Genomic DNA, 22,044 nt, shown 5'->3' on the forward strand with positions numbered 1-22,044 from the left:
TATCCACAGTCACACTCCCTTCCAGAGACTATTATCCACTATTACTATAGGCACCATCTCTCCCTTACTTACCTGCTATCCCACAGTCACACTCCCTTCCCAGAGACTATTATCCCACTGTTACTATAGACACCATCTCTCCCTACTATACCTGCTATCCCACAGTCACACTCCCTTCCCAGAGACTATTATCCCACTCGTTACTATAGGCACCATCTCTCCCTACTATACCTGCTATCCCACAGTCACACTCCCTTCCCAGAGACTATTATCCACTGTTACTATAGACACCATCTCTCCCTACTATACCTGCTATCCCACAGTCACACTCCCTTCCCAGAGACTATTATCCCACTGTTACTATAGACACCATCTCTCCCTACTATACCTGCTATCCCACAGTTACACTCCCTTCCCAGAGACTATTATCCCACTGTTACTATAGACACCATCTCTCCCTACTATACCTGCTATCCCACAGTCCACACTCCCTTCCCAGAGACTATTATCCCACTGTTACTATAGGCCACCATCTCTCCCTACTATACCTGCTATCCCACAGTCACACTCCCTTCCCAGAGACTATTATCCACTATTACTATAGGCACCATCTCTCCCTACTATACCTGCTATCCCACAGTCACACTCCCTTCCCAGAGACTATATCCCACTGTTACTATAGACACCATCTCTCGCCTACTATACCTGCTATCCACAGTCACACTCCCTTCCCAGAGACTATTATCCCACTGTTACTATAGCACCATCTCTCCCTACTATACCTGCACTGTACTATAGGACACCATCTCTCCCTACATATACCGGCTATCCCACAGTCACACTCCCGTTCCAGAGACTATTAATCCACTGTACTATAGACACATCTCTCCTACTTACCTGCTATCCCACAGTCACACTCCCTTCCCAGAGACTATTATCCCACTGTTACTATAGACACCATCTCTCCCTACTATACCTGTTATCCCACAGTCACACAGGCATCTGCATTTACCTGTAATTTCATAATTAGAAACCCTTTACATGTAAGTACAACACAACACAAACCAGAATGCAGATGCAGATTGAAGCCCTTTAAATGAAGCTGAACTAATTATACCTGCAGACACATGAGTCTCAATGCAGATTATAGATGGAATTGATAAGGAGGGGAGAATATAGGGTGTGGCTGTTTGAACAGTTGTATTACTTTAGTACAGATAGTAAAAGTATAGTAATGGGCTATATGGAAAAATGTATGAAATTTGGGATATGTCTCAGTTTTAATCGAAGGTTCAATTTCAGTAGATTGTCTAAGTAATAACCTTAAAGATCATTTTTCGAAAATGTAACTGAGGGCAACTTTCCAGCATTTATTTATTCATTATACCAAACCTTTGAAATAAGTGAGTGTAAAACTGATGAGGGGTCTATTCTAAGCACTTTTGTCATTTACATTCGTTATTTATTTTGTTTTCATTCCAAGATATTAAGGGATACATGTACTGTTAATATGAATGAATTTTGTTACAACAGCGCCACCTGCTGGTCAGTTTCCCACCAGTCTGACCAGCAAGTAGTCAAGGAAGTTGTCAGGAGAAAGAAAGAGGCTGATGTTCTTCTGCTTAGGAAAGATGTGAGAAAGGTTTCTAATTTTATTCCTAAGCAGAAGAACATCAGGAAGTAATTGTTCCCCCTCCAAAGCAAATTTGAGAGTGTGAGGGTCACAAAAGACAATAGAGAGAAGGGAGAGATCTGGGCCGCACAGTGAGGGGGGGGCATCCCAGGTTCAAATTAAATTTCAGGCCCGATAGTAAATCCAGGCAAGAGATCTGAGGGGAAGATCTGAGCCACTCTCCAAACTCTTTCTCCCCCGTCTTTATTCTCTATTCCCCCAGTCTCTTTTCTTTATGTCCATCTGTCCTTCCTTCCCTCTCATCTGCCCTTTGGCATTGGCTATAAGGACTGAGCTTCATTCCCATGTAACAGCCAAGGCATTTACAGAATGTGGGGCCCCAAAGTTCCCGTATGACCAGATCACAACCCCCATACCCACTGCTAAGCAAATTCAGTGCCAATATCTGCACAGCAGTGCAACGAAATATATGAGCAAATATTGCCATTGTTCAGTTATAAAATACCACTTGATTCCTTTATGCTGTACTCTATAGGCCACCTCCAGTTCTACAGTTACACACCAGTGCAGCCCCTCACTCCCTGCAACCCTTTGGGGTCCTGACATACATTTAGTCCTTGTTCTTACTCACCGTGACCTCACTTAACTCAACTAATTGAATTTCATCCTGACCCAGCTCTTTCCTTGTTTCCCTCTACAGCAATAAGAAGCCAAGGTCTCCGGTCCGGGCCAATTATCCAGGGAGCTGAGAGGGGGTGGGGAATGGCTACAAACAGCCTCCAAGGACTCGACATGAAAAACATGTGACACTTGTCCTGGGCTCATTTGGGGATTCATTGTTGGAGCCTTTCATTGTCTCTGTTATTTAATAACCATAATAAAGAGAATTGGCAAGTCTTATCCTGCAGCGCCTCCTGCTGGGAGAATACAAGAACTACTTATTCCTTATTAGCTTTATCCCATAGACTTGTTCTTCCTTTGCTCTAGACAAATGACCTGTATGTTTCTTCATTGTTTTTGTTTTATTACAAAATCAATTCTACCCCCACTTGTCATTTTCGGCATCAATCACTAAGAGGGGAAGTAAGAAAACGGAGGCTTTAAAGATGCTTTCTCAATCGGTTCCTGCAAACCAGTGGGGGTGGGGAGTTTATTATTTATGTGCTGGGTTCCTCCAATCAGAAGCTGAAGCCTCCCGGTGCTGTCAGGTTATTGGCACATATTTAGATGTATGGTAGGATCCATTTCATATTAGCATCAGCAGCCAGTTCTTGCTTGGGATACATGAAATATAAGCTTCAGAAAATACCATGTGTAAACAATTACAAGAAAGGGTTAATTGATGACAGAATTCCTCCACCATTACATTCCAGATAATAACTGATACCACCCATGCCATTCCCATACTGGCAACTGCATAACAGGGCATTTAAAGGCAGTTATTGCCCCAGATCTTAATTTCCTAAGTACCCTCAGTCATGTGACATGTGCTCTGATAAATTCAGTCACATTTTACTGCAAATTGAAGTGATATAACCCCTTCCACCCCAGCAACCCATCAGCAGAACATTGGGCAGAACTGATAGTGCTTCCATTTTTCTATGTTGCTGCCCCTGCTCTGCTTCGGGGAAGTAGGGAAACAGGCAAAACCATCCATGCTGCCTCCCATTCACTGGTAATGAAACAGGGGCAATTGGTTGCCAAGGGGAAAGTAGTACAACCCATGGACAACAGAGGTCCCAAAGAAACAGAGAGGTTTATCCAGACAGTTACTGGGGTAATGGGGTTGCTAAGACAGAAAAAGCTAGTAGGTTTGTAAATATGCTGAATGACAACTTTTTATTCCAGCTCGTTCAAGAACATACTGGGAATAACTCTCTTTTGTACCTGTAATAACTAATAATACTGAACTCATCTCTAACATTTGTGTGGGTGAGGGGCATTTAGGGAATAGTGATCATAACATGGTCTCCTTTGAGATTCTGTTGCAGAAGCAATTCTATAAGGGACGAACTAAAACACTTAATTTCCGACGTGAAAAATGTTTTTCACAGAGTTAAATACAGAACAAAAATAGGAAGTCTTTATGATAAATCTACATTTCAGTATATTCCCCTTGTAAGCAAGGAACATTGCTGCAAAGCAAAACCTTTTTGGTTCAATAGAAGCGTTGGTGTTGAGGGGGGTAAGAAAAGAGCTGCTTTTAAGGCTTTCAAGTTATCTGGTACAGCTGAAACATTTATAAGGTACAAGGAGGCCAATAAATCTTGTAAAAAAGCTTCAGGCAAGCTAAAATTTATATGGAAAAAGGATATTGCAGAAAGCATTAAAAGAATCCAAAATTATTTTTAAAATATCTTAATAGTAAAAAAAATGAAGCAGGCAGGGATGGGATCTAATATCAGAGGGGGGTCTGCTGGTTGGTGAGAACAGAAAAAAAGCGCAGATTCTGAACTGTTATTTTTGCCTCCCTACACAAATGAGGAACCAATTCATGACGGTTTCCTTCTTAATAGTCCCAATTCTAGTAATACAACTAATGATTGGTTCACACATGAGGAAATTCAAAAAAAGTCTAGAACATGTCAAGATAAACAAAGGTCCAGGACAGGATGGTATTCAACCCAAGGTACTTATTGAGCTTAGCTCTGTGATTGCCAAACCTCTTTACTTAATTTTGGCACAATGTTGAGAGACTGGCGAATTGCTAATGTAGTGGCAGTTTTCAAAAAGGGATCCAATTCTCAACCTCAAAATTATAGACCAGTTAGTCTGACATCAGTTAAAGGAAAACTTTTCTAAAGGGTAATAAAGGGATAAGACACTTGACTTGCAAATCATAATACTATGAGTTTGTGCCAACATGGGTTTATGCATAATAGATCTTGCCAGACTAAGTTATTGCCTTTTATGAGAAGGTAAGTAGAGACCTTGACTCTGGGATGGCAGTGGATGTGATTTACTTAGACTTTGCTAAAGCATTTGATACAGTGCCACACAGAAGGTTACTGGTTAAATGAAGGAATGTTGGCCTGGAACATAGTATTTGTACCTGGATAGAGATCTGGCTAAAAGATAGACTACAAAGAGTGGTGGTAAATGGAACATTTTCTAATTGGACCAGTGTTGTTAGTGGAGTACCGCAGGGCTCTGTACTAGGTCCCTTGCTTTTCAACTTGTTTATTAATGACCTGGAGGTGGCCATTGAAAGTACTGTTTCTATTTGTGCAGATGAGACTAAATTGTGCAGAACTATAGGTTCCATGCAGGATGCTGACACTTTGCACAGTGATTTGTCTAAACTGGAAAACTGGGCAGCAAACTGGAAAATGAGGTTCAATGTTGATAAATGCAGGTTATGCACTTTGGCAAAAATAATATAAATGCAAGTTATACACTAAATGGCAGTGTGTTGGGAGTTTCCTTAAATGAGAAGGATCTTGGGGTCTTTGTAGATAACACGTTGTCTAATTCTGGGCAGTGTCATTCTGTGGCTACTAAAGCAAATAAAGTTCTTGTATAAAAAAGGGCATTAACTCAAGGGATGAAACATAATTATGTCTCTTTATAGGTCCCTGTTATAATCAGTACAATATTCTTTGCTTTATTTACCAGTAGGTCTTTCCATCTTACAAGAAGTCACCCATTCCGATTAGAAGTAAAGAGGTTTCAGCTAAATATTGGGAAGGGGTTTGTTACAGTGATAGCTGGGAAGGTTAAACAGTTACATAGTTATATAGTTACATAGTTACACGGTTAAATTGGGTTGAAAAAAGACAAAGTCTTTTTTTTTCATAAATTTCTCATTTTAGTGGCTAAACGTGTAACTGGAACTCTGTTGCCACCTGCTGGTTTTTCTGTATAACCACGTGTTTGGGCTGCAAGGCTTACTCAAAGGGGAGATCCTGCCAATACAAAGAATTTCCTTCCAAACTAATAGATGAAATGTTTAAATAAATTACTGTTTGTGTTGCAGCCACTGTGTTAAACTACATCTACCCCCAAGATTTGACAGCCATATGACGTCTCATGCTGGATTTGCCAAGTCTGGTGTAATCCAGATCAGAAGCCATTAAGAGCCAGGCTTCTCATTCCTAGAAGGAGTAGATATGGGTTAAGGGAGCAGAGATGGATGAAGAAAGAAGGGATGAGTAGAGAAAGCAAAGATGGCTGAAAGGAGTAGGGATGGGTAGTGGATGTAGAAATTGGTAAAGGGAGAAGGGATGAGGAGAGGAAGTAAGGAAGTGGGAATGGAGTAAGGCTAGAGGAAATAGGGATCAGTGAAGGGACTAAGGACAGGTAGATTGAGTAGGGGTGGGTATAGGATGTAGAAATGGGTAAACAGAGAAGGAATTAGTAGAGGAATTGAGGAAGTCGAAAGGGAGTAAGGGTGGCTAGAGGAAATAGGGATGGGTGAAGGGATTAAGGTTAGGTAGATCGAGTAGGGATGGGTAGAGGAAGTAGGGGTGGGTAGAGGAAGTAGGGAAGGGTAGAGGAAGTAGGTGTGGGTAGAGGAAGTAGGGAAGGGTAGAGGAAGTAGGGAAGGGTAGAGGGAGTAGGGATGAGTAGAGAATGTAGAAATTGGTAAAGGGAGAAGGAATGAGTAGAGGAAGTAAGGAAACCATTAAGAATGGCTAGAGGAAATAGGGATGAGTGACGGGATTAAGGTTAGGTAGTTTGAGTAGGGATGGGTAGAGGATGTAAGGATGGCAAGAGGATGCATGGATTGGTAGAGGAAGTAGGGATGGGAAGAAGATGTAGAGATGGGTAGAGGAAGTAGGGAAGTGGAATGGGAGTAGGAATGGGTGAAGGGATGAGTAGAGGAAGTAAGGATGTGGGAAGGGAGTAGGAATAGGTAGTGGAAGTAGGGATGGGTAGAGGAAGTAGGGATGGGAAAAGGATGTATGGATGGGTAGAGAAAGTAGGGACGTTGGAAGGTAGTAAGAATGTAAGGGTACCTGGTAGTCCAGTGGTGCGGCAAGGACACCTACAGCCGCCGTTGCCACCTTGACGCGCACGTCTAAACATGAGCATGCAACCTTTTATTCTCAGCGTCGGAATGTGACATCATCGCAAAATTCAGATATTTAAAGAGGACTTGACCTACTACTCATTGCCCAACGTAGGTCTATTTTCATAGTTCCTGGGTGCGATACTTAGTGTCCCTGTCCTTGTCTAGTTTGCTGCCTGTACAGACCTTTGCCCGTTTATTGACTTCTCTGATCCTGTTTCTGTAATGCAATATTGGTGTTATTGACCCGACCTGTGACCTTGACAACTCTCTCATCTCCTGAATTTGTACTGCTCTCTGCCTGTTCCTTGACCATGCTCCTTGTTAGCTGCTCCAAGGATGAGGGGATGGGTAGAGGAAGTATGGATGGGTAAGGGGAGTAAGAATGGGTAAAGTAATTAGGAATGGGTGAGGGGAGTAAGGATGGGTAGAGTGAGTAGGGTTAGGTAAGGGGAGTAGGGATGGGTAAAGTGAGTAGGAATGAGTGAGGGGAGTAAGGATGGGTAAAGTGAGTAGGAATGAGTGAGGGGAGTAAGGATGGGTGAGGGGAGTAGGGATGGGTAGAGTGAGTAGGGATGGGTGAGGGGAGTAGGGATGGTGAGGGGAGTAGGGATGGGTAGAATGAGTAGGGATGGGTGAGGGAGTAGGGATGGGTAGAGTGAGTAAGGATGGGTAGAATGAGTAGGGATGGGGAGACTGAGTAGGGATGGGTGAAAGGATTAAGGTTGGGTAAAATGAGTAGGGATGTGTGAGGGGAGTAATGATGAGTAGAATGAGTAGGGATGGGTGAGGGGAGTAGGGATGGGTAGAGTGAGTAGGGATGGGTGAGGGGAGTAGGGATGGGATTGGTGAGGGGATAGGGGTAGGTAGAGTGACTAGGGATTGATGAGGGGAGTAGGGATGGGTAGAGTGAGTAGGGATGTGTGAGGGGAGTAGGGATGAGTAGAGTGAGTAGGGGTGGGTGAGGGGAGTAGGGATGGGATTGGTGAGGGGATAGGGGTAGGTAGAGTGAGTAGGGATTAATGAGGGGAGTAGGGATGGGTAGAGGATGTAGGGATGGTTGAAGCAAGGCAGAAGTATGGTAGAAGAAATGGGAGATGGAAGTGGAGAGGGATGGTAGAATTTGGGATGGGTAGAGGAAGCAGGATGGGTGACAGGTGGAAGTGGCTGTTTTGAAGAAGGGTTGGGTAGAAGGATGATAGTGGTCCCTGATGCAGTGATTGAAAGTGATGCAGTTGAACTATTTCATCCATAGAGAATTCTAACACTTGAGGTTACTGAAATAAACGATAGACGCCATATTGATTAATATTTATTGCACACGTTATTGCATGAGATTGGCATTTGGTTACTCAGTATTCAGATGCTCCTTCCCCCAGTGCTGCTTGAGTCTGTGGCTCCCAGTAACTGCCCAGTATATGTCCCCAGTAATCAGTAGAACAGAATCCCCTAAGCAGACATGGGGGTGGGGGTTAAACCCAACTTTGCAGGGAGGGAGTAAAGCTTGGGGTAACTGTATGTTGCACTTAACACTTCCCAGAAGAGACCGGATCGGCTTTGTGACCAAGAGATGCAAATAATTTCGGGTTGCTGAGGATTCACAACATTTCATTGGCTCCTGGTAAAACAACTCCTGGGGGCTCTTTCCTCATCCCTTGGGGCAATTTCAGTTTACTGTTTGCTTTTGCAGCGTGCTCTGCCCCAAGGCATTCTGGGTGAGACGACCAAAGGTGTTGCCGAACTGGAACTTGTAACCTGCACAAATTATAAAAGCAAAGGAGAATGGGTATTTAGTTTGAAGTGCAGAATATCAGGAGGAACTAGGGGTGCAAGAGTCTAGGGGAAAGTATTGTTAAAGGATAAATAAACCTTTAAAATAAGTGAATGTAAAACTGATGAGGGGGCTATTCTAAGCACTTTTGTAACAGGAAAGATGTGAGAAAGATTTCTAATTTTATTCCTAAGCAGAAGAACATCAGCCTCTTTCTTTCTCCTGACAACTTCCTTGACTACTTGCTGGTCAGACTGGTGGGAAACTGACCAGCAGGTGGCGCTGTTGTAACACAATTCATTCATATTAACAGTACATGTATCCCTTAATATCTTGGAATAAAAACAAAATAAATAATGAATGTAAATGATAAATGTGCTTAGAATAGACCCCTCATCAGTTTTACATTCACTTATTTTAAAGGTTTATTTATCCTTTAAGGGCACGGGGCCTAGATAAGGTCAGGAGGGTTCAGGTGAGGCACCCGGTGCAGGTTATTACCTGGGACATAACCAGTGTAACGGGGCAACAAGCCGAGCTCTTCCAGATAGATTTGCCCCTGTTCCGTGTGCAGATTGTCCCCTTCGTTGTGGCCCTGCTGATCACTGAATCGCACCCCTTTCTTCTGGTTCATATGGGCAAACTCCACCATCGCTCTGTTTGTGGTTATGGGGTACCCATTGCCAATAAGGAAACGGGACCGGGGTACATACCCTGTGTAGCCTGAAAGAAAACATTAGGGTTCCTCATGTGAAAGGGGTGAGATTTAGATGGTGGCACCTATTCTTTTATGGACCCGTGAGCTCACAAGATACACATCTACTGGATGGCACCAGATACCAGGGATGCACCAAATCCAGGATAACGGTTCAGGATTCAACCAGGATTTGGGCTTTTTCAGCAGGTTTCGGGTTTGGGCGAATCCTTGCGCCTGGCCGAACTGAATCCAGATCCTAATTTGCATATGTAAATTAAGGGCAGGAAGGGAAATCCCGTGACTTTTCGTCACAGAACAAGGAAGTAAGAAATTGTTTTCCACTTTTTCCTTTTCCTCCCCTAATTTGCATATGCAAATTATGACTCTGTTCGGTATTTGGCTGAATCTTTCACCTAGAATTCAGCCGAATCCCAAATAGTGGATTTGGTGCATCCCTACCAGATACCCACCAGCCATGTGACCTACCTGAGATGAAGTATTTATTGGGGTTCTCCTCCTCCATGTAATATGGGGATCCCTGCGGCTGGAATCCTCGGAGGGACATAAAGGGGGCCGGCTCCTTAGACAAGGCGGGCAGGGGAGTGCGGTGCCTGGCCGTCAGCAGCTGATATATATATATAATACACAAAAGCAATGAATATCTTGTAAATTATATCCTTATAAACGGTGAGTTCTGATGTCATCAGTTATAAACGGTGAGTTCTGATCTCATTTCGGCCTCGTGTTTTTATATATGGTCATGAAACTCCTCGGTAACTTATAATATCCTTATATTTAACAAGAGGGGGTACTTTATTCACTACATAATACACAAAAGCCATGAATATCTTGTAAATTATATCCTTATGAACGGTGATGTCATCAGTTAAAAACGATGAGTAGTGATGTCATTTTTGTCACATGACTCTAAAACTTGTGTATTATATAATTAGTAAAGTAACCCTGTGCTTATATGGTCATGGAACTCCTCGGTGACTTATAATATCCTTATAATTTACAACAGGGGGTATTTGATTCACTATATATGGAGAGTTGCTGGCAGGGCCGCCATCAGGGGGGGACAGGGGGGACAAGCGTACCGGGCCCGGGCATGAAGGGGGGCCCGGCAGCGCTGCATTTTTTTGAAGATCCGGGCCCCCCTTACGAGCGCCCGAGCCGTACGTCTTGCCTCTTCAGTGCCGAATGCGGAAGTGCCGAAAAGCCGAAGCCGATGCGCCGAAAAGACCCGAAGTCACGGAAAAAGCCGAAGTCCCGAAGTCACGAAGCGCCGAAAAGACCCGAAGTCACGAAAACAGCCGAAGCCGAAGTCCTGAAGCAGCGCAAAGACCCGAAGTCACGAAAGGAGGCGAAGTTGAAGTACTGAAGCCATGAGTTCAATTCTACTGAACACCAGTTTGTGTTTTTTTTTTTTTTTAATCCCCTGGCCACCAATGTATTATTTTAATATTCTATAGGCCCCTGCCACCAATCTTTTTTTTAAAACTTTTGTTTTTGGGGCCCCAATTTGTTTTTAACTTGTAAGGGGGCCCCTGCCACCATTTTTTTTTTCAAAAAAATTTTTTTTTTTCCAAATTTTTTTTTTGGGGCCCCAATTTGTTTTTAACTTATAAGGGGGCCCCTGCCGCCAATGTTTTTTTTTTTTCAAAAAAAAATTAATTTTTTTCCAATTTTTTTTTTGGGGCCCCAATTTGTTTTTAACTTATAAGGGGGCCCCTGCCACCAATGTTTGTTTATTTTTTAGTTTTTTTTACATTTTTTTTTGTTGGGGCCCCAAGTTTTTTTTAACTTATAAGGGGGCCCCTGCCACCAATGTTTGTTTATTTTTTAGTTTTTTTTACATTTATTTTTGTTGGGGCCCCAAGTTTTTTTTAACTTATAAGGGGGCCCCTGCCGCCAATGTTTTTTTTTTTTTTCAAAAAAAAATTAATTTTTTTTCCAATTTTTTTTTGGGGCCCCAATTTGTTTTTAACTTATAAGGGGGCCCCTGCCACCAATGTTTGTTTATTTTTTAGTTTTTTTTTACATTTTTTTTTGTTGGGGCCCCAAGTTTTTTTAACTTATAAGGGGGCCCCTGCCACCAATGTTTGTTTATTTTTTAGTTTTTTTTACATTTATTTTTGTTGGGGCCCCAAGTTTTTTTTAACTTATAAGGGGGCCCCTGCCACCAATGTTTTTAAAAAAAAAAAAAAATGTAAATTTTTTTTTTTGGGGCCCCAATTTTTTTTATAAGGGGGCCCTGACCATCAATAGCTTTTTACAATTTGTGTGGGGGGGGGTTACTTTTTTAGCGCTGATGTCTGTGTGGTCTTTTAACTGCAATGTGGGCGGGATATGGGGCGGAGCTTGGTCGTCAGTGTGGGCGGGGCCCAGGGGGCCCCAAAAATTTCGCTGTACGGGGCCCCGTGATTTCTAATGGCGGCCCTGGTTGCTGGAATTAATGAAGGATTTGTAACCTCCCTACAAAGGGAACCCTGTAATCACCGCCCACCTTGTAACCACCGCCCAGATGACAGTTGCAATTAAGTATATCCGAACCTTCCTCCAGTCTGACATCACACACCCAACCCCCGCCTGTAATGGAGCAGCACCTGTACAGGGGTTCAGTATAATTGGGGCTCTGTGACCCACCTGCTTCTCATGCTCAGTCTGGGGCTGTCGGCCCTCCTGCAGTTTGGACGTGAGAAGCATCTCCTGCCTCTGTGACTCCTGCGTCTGCTGCTCGTTGTGAAAGTCGCTCAGTGCGTCCCGGCTGGTCTCTGCGTAGGTTTTGGCAAAGAATTTCTGGGATCTGGGGATGAACCCTGATAGCACAAGGGGAAGTAAACCCACATATTCCCTCAGTTACATCAGAGCAATCAGTATATTATATCAGTCTCACTATCTCACAAGCTGCTCAGACTTTCTGTCTACCCCTGACATTACTAAGGGTCTATCCTTGAGACTTGACCCAATAAGAGCACTCACACCTACTCCTAGTGCCCCTCACACTCACACCTACTCCTAGTGCCCCTCACACTCACACCTACTCCTAGTGCCCCTCACACCTACTCCTAGTGCCCCTCCACACTCACACCTACTCCTAGTGCCCTCACACTCACACAGTGCCTCACCTACTCCTAGTGCCCCTCACACCTACTCCTAGTGCCCCTCACACTCACACCTACTCCTAGTGCCCCTCACACTCACACCTACTCCTAGTGCCCCTCACACCTACTCTAGTGCCCCTCACACTACAGTGCCCCTCACACTTATAGTGCCCTCACACTCACACCTACTCCTAGTGCCCCTCACACTCACACCTACTCCTAGTGCCCCTCACACTCACACCTACTCCTAGTGCCCCTCACACTCACACCTACTCCTAGTGCCCCTCACACTCACACCTACTCCTAGTGCCCCTCACACTCACACCTACTCCTAGTGCCCCTCACACTCACACCTACTCCTGTGCCCCTCACACTCACACCTACTCCTAGTGCCCCTCACACTCACACTACTCTACCTCCTCACACCTCCCCTCACACTCACACCTACTCCTAGTGCCCCCTCACACTCACACCTACTCCTAGTGCCCTCACACTCACACTCACACCTACTCCTAGTGCCCCTCACACTCACACGTGCCCCTCACACTCACACCTACTCCTAGTGCCCCTCACACTCACACCTACTCCTAGTGCCCCTCACACTCACACCTACTCCTAGTGTCCCCTTACACTCACACCTACTCCTAGCAACTCTCACACTCACACCTACTCCTAGTGCCCCTCACACTCACACCTACTCCTAGTGCCCCTCACACTCACACCTACTCCTACACACCTACTCCTAGTCCCCTCACACTCACACCTACTCCTCACACCTACTCCTAGTGCCCCTCACGACAGTGTGCCCCTCACACTCCTACACTACACCTACTCTAGTGCCCCTCACACTCACACCTACTCCTAGTGCCCCTCACACACTCCTAGTGCCCCTCACACTCACTCAGTGCCCCTCACACCTACTCCTAGTGCCCTCACACTACACCTACTCCTAGTCCCCTCACACTCACACCTACTCTAGTGCCCCCCACACCTACTCCTAGTGCCCCTCACACTCACACCTACTCCTAGTGCCCCTCACACCTACTCCTAGTGTCCCCACACTCACACCTACTCCTAGTGCCCCCCACACCTACTCCTAGTGCCCCTCACACTCACACCTACTCTAGTGCCCCTCACACCTACTCCTAGTGCCCCTCACACTCAACCTACTCCTAGTGCCCCCTCACACCTACTCCTAGTGCCCCCTCACACTCACACCTACTCCTAGTGCCCCTCACACTCACACCTACTCCTAGTGCCCCTCACACTCACACCTACTCCTAGTGCCCCTCACACCTACTCCTAGTGCCCCTCACTCACACCTACTCCTAGTGCCCCTCACACCTACTCCTAGTGCCCCTCACACTCACACCTACTCCTAGTGCCCCTCACACTCACACCTACTCCTAGTGCCCCTCACACCTACTCCTAGTGCCCCTCAACACTCCTACCCCCTCACACTCACACCTACTCCTAGTGCCCTCTACCCTAGTGCCCCTCACACCTACTCCTAGTGCCCCTCACAACCTACTCCTAGTGCCCCTCACACTCACACCTACTCCTAGTGCCCCTCACACTCACACCTACTGCCTTAGTGCCCTCACACCTTACCTACCAGTGCCCTCACACCTAACTTCCTAGTGCCCCTCACACTCACACCTACTCCTAGTGCCCCTCACACTCACACCTACTCCTAGTGCCCTCACACTCACACCTACTCCTAGTGCCCCTACACTCACACCTACTCCTAGTGCCCCTCACACTCACACCTACTCCTAGTGCCCCTCACACTCACACCTACTCTAGTGCCCCTCACACTCACACCTACTCCTAGTGCCCCTCACACTCACACCTACTCCTAGTGCCCTCACACTCACACCTACTCCTAGTGCCCCCTCCACCACTCACACCTACTCCTAGTGCCCCCTCACACTCACACCTACTCCTAGTGCCCCTCACACTCACACCTGGTGCCCCCTCACACTCACACCTACTCCTAGTGCCCCTCACACTCACACCTACTCCTAGTGCCCCTCACACTCACACTACTCCTAGTGCCCCTCACACTCACACCTGTGCCCCTCCCCTACACTCAACCTACTCCTAGCAACTCTCACACTCACACCTACTCCTAGTGCCCCTCAGTGCCCCTCACACTCACACCTACTCCTAGTGCCCCCTCACACTCACACCTACTCCTAGTGCCCCTCACACTCACACCTACTCCTAGTGTCCCCTCACACTCACACCTACTCCTAGCAACTCTCACACTCACACCTACTCCTAGTGCCCCTCACACCTACTCCTAGTGTCCCCTCACACTCACACCTACTCCTAGTGCCCCCTCACACCTACTCCTAGTTGCCCCTCACACTCACAACCTATCCTAGTGCCCCTCACAACTCCTAGTGCCCCTCACACTCACACCTACTCCTAGCACACCTACTCCTAGTGCCCCCCTCACACTTCACACCTACTCCTAGTGCCCCTCACACCTACTCCTAGTGCCCCTCACACTCACACCTACTCCTAGTGCCCCCTCACACCTACTCCTAGTGCCCCTCACACTCACACCTACTCCTAGTGCCCCTCACACCTACTCCTAGTGTCCCCTCACACTCACACCTACTCCTAGTGCCCCCTCACACCTACTCCTAGTGCCCCTCACACTCACACCTACTCCTAGTGCCCCTCACACCTACTCCTAGTGCCCCTCACACTCACACCTACTCCTAGTGCCCCCTCACACCTACTCCTAGTGCCCCCTCACACTCACACCTACTCCTAGTGCCCCCTCACATTCACACCTACTCCTAGTGCCCCTCACACTCCAGCAAAGATGGTGAAACCAAGACATCACTCATTTTCAGACTCATTTCTAAGTGAGTCTCACCATGTGAGGGTGATTATTTACTGCATTGTTGTAAAGAACTTGCTGTTTAGATGCACATTAAATTGAGGCCATAAAAGGGATACTGTCATGGGAAAACATGTTTTTTTTCAAAACACATCAGTTAATAGCGCTGCTCCAGCAGAATTCTGCACTGAAATCCATTTCTCAAAAGAGCAAACAGATTTTTTTTATATTCAATTTTGAAATCTGACATGGGGCTAGACATATTGTCAGTTTCCCAGCTGCCCCAGTCATGTGACTTGTGCTCTGATAAACTTCAGTCACTCTTTACTGCTGTACTGCAAGTTGGAGTGATATTACCCCCCCCCCCCAACAGCCTAACAAAAGAACAATTGGAAGGTAACCAGATAGCAACTGATTCAGTTACATTGAGTAGGAGAAATAACAGCCTGCCAGAAAGCAGTTCCATCCTAAAGTGTAGGCACAAGTCACATGATTGGGGGCAGCTGGGAAACTGACAATATGTCTAGCCCCATGTCAGATTTCAAAATTGAATATAAAAAAATCTGTTGGAGCAGCACTATTAACTGATGTGTTTTGAAAAAAACATATTTTCCCATGACAGTATCCCTTTAATTATATGTAGTGTGTCTAGAGGGGACCTATTGGCCTAGCATGTATATTGGCCTGTCTCATGTATATTGGGAGCTGGACAACCCGGAATACCAAGAGGACAGATTGCTTTGCAGCAGCACCAGAAAGTAATGGAGACCCTGCAGTACCGGTGTATCCTGGGATCATACTGATTGTCAGCTTAGGGTCTCCCAGACGCTGTCTCCTCCTCCGCCCCCCAAGTTCCTGAGATGCTTCATTGTAGCTGTGGCCCCGGGGTGCTGGGGGGAACGGGTTGGACTGAAGCACCAGGTGTCCTGAGCGTCTGATGTCTGGATTGGTCAGGAGATGAGACGTGAGTTGTCCGTATGTCTTACCCAAACTGTACCTGTACTGAGGGCAGAAGCCACTGTACCTGGGGAGGGAAGAGATAATCAGAACTTCTTACAGCACTCCTGCCCTGCTTTATGGCTGAGGTCTTTATAACAGTAGCAACAGGTCACAGAAGTCACAGACCTTATCTGAATTGTATTGGTTAAACTAGGGATGCACCAAATCCACTATTTTAGGATTTGGCCGAATCCTTTGTGAAGAATTGGATTTTCATTCGGTTCAGCCAGGCACATGTCTGGCTGAACCAAATCCCAATCCAAATACTTCACAAAGGATTCGGCCGAATCCGAAAATAGTGGATTTGCCTGAATTTCTGAATTTCTGAATCCTGCAGAAAAAGGCTGAGTCTTGGCCGGATTGCGAACTGAATCCTGGAATTGGCGCATCCCTGGTTTAAACTGGTGCATCTGCAAGAAACCATAAGAGCAAAGCTTTAGTTAAAGGGATCCTGTGATCGGAAAATGTTTTTTTCAAAACACATCAGTTAATAGTGCTACTCCAGCAGAATTCTGTACTGAAATCCATTTTCAGATTTTTTTTATATTCAGTTTTGAAATCTGACATGGGGCTAGACATATTGTCAATTTCCCAGCTGCCCCTGGTCATGTGACTTGTGCCTGCACTTTAGGAGAGAAATGCTTTCTGGCAGGCTGCTGTTTTTCCTTCTCAATGTAACTGAATGTGTTTCAGTGGGACATGGGTTTTTACTATTGAGTGTTGTTCTTAGATCTTCCCATTGTTCTTTTGTTTGGCTGCTGGGGGAAAGGGAGGGGGTGATATCACTCTATTTTGCAGTACAGCAGTAAAGAGTGATTGAAGTTTATCAGAGCACAAGTCACATGACTTGGGGCAGCTGGGAAATTAACAAAATGTCTAGCCCCATGTCAGATTTCAAAATTGAATATAAAAAAAATCTGTTTGCTCTTTTGAGAAATGGATTTCAGTTCAGAATTCTACTGGAGCAGCACTAATAACTGATTCATTTTGAAAAAAACATTTTTTTCCCATGACAGTATCCCTTTAAAGGGGTTGTACACCTTTAAATTAATAATACGAATAATATCAGTATGATTTAATAGAGAGATATAGAGATGGATATTCTAAAACAATTTGCATTTCGTTTTCATTTTTTATTATTTGTGACTTTTGAGTTATTTCACTTTTTATCAGCAGCTTTGCAATTTCAGCCATCTGGTTGCTAGGGTCCAAATTCCCCTAGCAACCATGCATTGATTTGAATAAGAGGCTGGAATATGAATAAGAGAGGCCTGAATAGAAAGAGGAGGAATAAAAAGTAACAATAACAATACATTTGTAGCCTTACAGAGCATTTCTTGTTTAAATGGGGTCAGTGACCCCCCGTTTGAAAGCTGGAAAGAGTCAGAAGAAGAAGCAAAAATTGAAGGCCAATTGAAATGTTGCTGAGAATTTTATAACATACAAAAAGTTGCTGCCTGATCCCGCTAATTACTGTACAAGATAAATTAACCCTCTCCTGCCTGTGCTCACATAATCATATTATTGAAACAAAGCAGGACTAGTCTTCACCTTAGTTTTCAGCTTGTACTATCCTCAACCAGCTGCTGGAGGGCTAACCTCGCTGGAGGGCTGAAATAAAATTGCTACACTCGATAGGCCAACTATTTGATAAGTGTTTGAGGTAAATGACTATGAGGCTAATCTGGGAATTTGGCTTCACATACAGCCAGGAATGGAAGAAGGTGAAGTGGTAGGTGGGTTTCCCTATCTATTATCAATCATTTATATCCCTTTAAAGGAGTGTTATAGAACAACTTTGCAATTGGTCTTTATTTATTTTTTTATAGTTTTCGAGTTATTTGTTGTCCTCTTTTGCCTCTGTCCAGCTACTACTCTCTGATGCTACAATTACTATTACATATTCTTACTTATCTACCTATTCATATTCCAATCTCCTATTCAAACCACTGCCTTGTTGCTAAGGAAAAAATAAGACCCTAGCAACCAGATAGCTGCCAGAATAGCAAACTGAAGAGCTGCTGAACAAAAAGTTAAATAAGTGAAAAACCATAAAAATAAAGACCAACTGCAGATAGCCGCAGAATATCACTTTCTACATCACACCAAAAAATAATAATTTAAAGGGGAACAATACCTTTAAGGATAAATGCCACTTTATATATGAATATGAACTGGTCTTTCCTTTTTATATGTCTGTGCAGTGTATTTAGCACCTACAGTATTGCTTATGGGTGTGTGCGTGATTTCCATGGAGACGAGTACACAGGGACACACAGCCTTCACTAGTGACTCCTGCCTGGGGCAAATTATTAACCAATGGGAGCCCGCGGCTGTTTGTGGCCCCTGAGAATGTCCAAATCTTCCAGATAAACGACACCCTCTTACTGTGCTGTGTAAGGGGAACAGTGGGGCAGGAATGTGGGGGAGTTATGTGGAGGATGCTGGGAAATGTAGTTCAACAGCCGTGGTATGTTGGATAATATAGTTATAGGTCTCTATAGTCTGATCCACGGGCCTCAAAGGAAAAGTGCAGTTGGGGGGTGGAAAGATAAAAGTTTAAAGGGTTAACTTTTAGGACGTTATAGAATGGCCAATTCTAAGCAACTTTTCAGTTGTCCTTCATTATTAATATTTTATAGTTTTTGACAAATTGCCTTTTTCTAATGACTCTCTCCAGCTTTCAAATGGGGGTCACTGACCCCACCTAAAAAAACCAAATGCTCTGTTTTTGCTACTTTGTATTCCTTTCTATTCAGTCCCTCTCCTAATCATTTTCCAGTCTCTTATTAAAATCAGTGCATGGTTGCTAGGGGAATTTGGACCCTAGCAACCAGATGGTTGAAATTGCAAACTGGAGAGCTGCTGAATAAAAAGCCAAATAAGTCAAAAACCACTATAATAAAAAATTGAAGACCAATTGCAAATCGTCTCAGAATATATATCTCTCTATATCATACTAACAGTTAATTTAAAGGGGAACAACTCCTTTAAGAAATATGAAGGTGACATTGTATTTAAATGCGAGCAGAAAGGCACACGGGGGACTATTACCTGGGGTCTCAGACCCTCCCCAACTGAGCCCCTTGCCAAACAATTAGTATAGGAACAGTTCCAAAAACAGTGCCCCCGCCCCATTCTGACCCCTGACTGGACTCCCCCCTGATGGCAGCCCTGTATCTAATAGATGGACCCAGTCTAAGAAACTTCATCATTTATTCTGTAAGGGTTTTAACTATTCGGTCACCTATTACAGTGCAAATGGTAATGGTCTCTGGTTGTGGGGGGTCACTGACCCTAGCAGCCAAAAGATCTAATTCACTATGAGGGTCGTGTTCATTTCTTGCTGCTTCTCTTTCTTTTCTGACCTTTTCCTGTTGATCTTCTTTTCTGACACCCCAGCTACTGCCTGGTTTTTAAGGTAATTATGCCCTAGCAACCACCTAGCACCTGAAACCTCAAGCCATAGAGCTGTGAAAACTGAAATTGTAAATATTCCAAAAGCATAAAAAATTTTTAAAAAATGTTTAAAAATGTAGCCTGAGAGCAACTGGGCGGCTGCTGAGATAGCCGGGGGCCACAGATTATATAAAAAGGGCCCCCCGACATAATCATCTTTACTTTGGCCCACAGCTCCATTAACCCATTCAGTACCAGTCTGCCCCTGCTAATATTAACCCTTTCAGAGCCAGCAGAGACGACTCACCTCGATAACTTAACCCAATAACACTGAACTTACCCAGGGATGAAATGGGGGTCTGGTGTCATTAGCGTGGGGCTTATTTTGGGGGGGAATGTGACGGCCATGATAGCGAGCTCCCCTCTATCTCTTCCCCAGCTCCGTGTCTGTCAGACTGTCCCTGTGTGTTTGTCTGTTGTCAGGGGAGGGAGGAAACACAGAGGAGGAGCAGTGTTACATTGTATCCAACGTGATCCCATACACACAATACACACAGCTGGGCAACTGCCTCCAGGTATTCTGGGAAGTCTCAGGTGAGGCGCAGGTAATGTCATGTGATTCATTCTGCACTCTGGGAAGTGGAAGGACAATATATAATAAAGGATAAGTAAACCTTAAAAATAAGTGAATGTAAAACTGATGAGGGGGCTATTCTAAGCACTTTTGTCATTTACATTCACATACCTCCCAACATTTTGGAAGTAAAAAGAGGGACAAAAAAATGTTTCCCGCACGTAGCCCAGCAATTTTTTTGACCACACCCCTCTCTGTGGCCACACCCCTAATTACCATGTTTGTTTTACAAAATTTGGCAGGTTATGAAAGTTTGAAAATATTTCTCCTTATCTGTGTTTTTGTGTCTCAAAATTGTTACAAAGTATCTTATTTGCACCTGTTAGCTGTTCTGGGCTCTCTGCTTGTAAGGGGGGTTAAGGGTTAATGCCCCGCCATCACCATGGCAACCAACTTTCACAGGACAGATGGATATCCACACCGATGTAAAATCACAAAAATGAAGAACTTTTATTGGCAAAACTTTCCGATATCCATTAACTTTGTACAGTCCAAACACAGTCCCATGGGTGTCACTTACTCCCTTCCTTGCAGAGCAATAACTTCTCGTATAACGAACCCCTCACATGAAGTCACTGGAGACACAGGAACACCCCTTTCCAAGGCGACTTACCACCTCCCTACTTCAGTCGGGCTGACACCCCAGCAGTGCAACACTGACCTTTTAGGGGAGGACTTTTCTTCCACCTTCTGGTCCTACCAGTCCGGCATACGTCCTATGTCCCTCTGGCAACTCCACATAGGATTTCTCTTGCCCCTCCTTCAGGATATTCGTGTTCCCCCCTAACACTCCGGCCCTCACTGGCAAAGCCTTGGCTCCTAAGCCACTCACTCCTCGTTGGGGTCTTGGCTACCCATTCTAGTAGTCCACTCACTATCTATAATACCTAGTACTTTACTGTAGCCCTACCACTTTCTACTTTTCTTCAGAAGCCTCCACTGAACCACCCATTAATGTGTTTCACCCCTTTATAATACACAAAAGCCATGAATATCTTGTAAATTATATCCTTTGCATGACAACACTGCCACCTTGTGGTGCATTTTACACATTACAGTCTCCAAAACATTTAACACTTCCAATCACTTACATTTAACACTTTGAATCACTTCAACATTTTTACAGCACTCACATTCACTTTACACTTTTTCATGCACACAAACCAATCACCTTCTTACATGCTAAAAGCCAATTAAGTGAGAAACTTTGTTTCTTTTTCTGGCTGTTTAGTGCAGAGAAAAGAGGGACTTTCCAGTACAAATGAGGGACTGCGGGTTGAGCTGTCAAAAGAGGGACTGTCCCTCCGAAAAAGGGATAGTTGGGAGGTATGCATTCATTATTTATTTTGTTTTTATTCCAAGATATTAAGGGATACATGTACTGTTAAAGGACAAGGAAAGTGTAAAATAGAATAAGGCTAGAAATGCTGTATTTTGTATACTAAACATAAACATGAACTTACTGCACCACAAGCCTAATCAAACAAATGATTTATGCTTTCAAAGTTGGCCACTGGGTGTCACCATCTTGTAACTTTGTTATACATCTTGGCCTGACCCTGACCCTGCACATGCTCAGTGTGGTCTGGGCTGCTTAGGGATCGTCATAAACAAAGCTGCTTGAGTTCTGCATGGCTGGGAAGTAAGGCGGGGGCTCCCCCTGCTGTACATAAGTATGATTGTTTCCCTGCAGAGCAGTTAGGGACCGTCTGACAATTCCTATCCACAGCAGTAAATGAAGGGAGAATTTCACTGCATACAGTCAGGTTTCTTTTAAAAACTGTACACATTTTTTTAATTAAAGTATATTGGAGAAAGATTTATTTTTCATGAAAGAATGTAAAAATGGGATTTTATTGTTTTGCCTTTCCTTGTCCTTTAATATGAATGAATTGTGTTACAACAGCGCCACCTGCTGGTCATTTTCCCACCAGTC

The 22,044-nt window shown here is 44.5% G+C and overlaps 1 protein-coding gene across 1 annotated transcript; it reads right to left on the minus strand.

Annotated features, from left to right (window-relative positions):
- Window positions 1-7,943: 7,943 nt before the first annotated feature.
- On the minus strand, window positions 7,944-19,925 carry fam166b.S (family with sequence similarity 166 member B S homeolog). Its single transcript, NM_001112874.1, is given in 6 exon segments — window positions 7,944-8,399; window positions 8,917-9,138; window positions 9,599-9,737; window positions 11,762-11,934; window positions 15,856-16,100; window positions 19,815-19,925. Coding segments are annotated over 6 exon segments (936 nt in total). The 5' UTR covers window positions 19,883-19,925; the 3' UTR covers window positions 7,944-8,310.
- Between the last annotated feature and the right edge of the window lie 2,119 nt (window positions 19,926-22,044).

Source organism: Xenopus laevis, chromosome 1S (genome assembly GCF_017654675.1).
Source record: "Xenopus laevis strain J_2021 chromosome 1S, Xenopus_laevis_v10.1, whole genome shotgun sequence".
NCBI lineage: Eukaryota > Metazoa > Chordata > Amphibia > Anura > Pipidae > Xenopus > Xenopus laevis.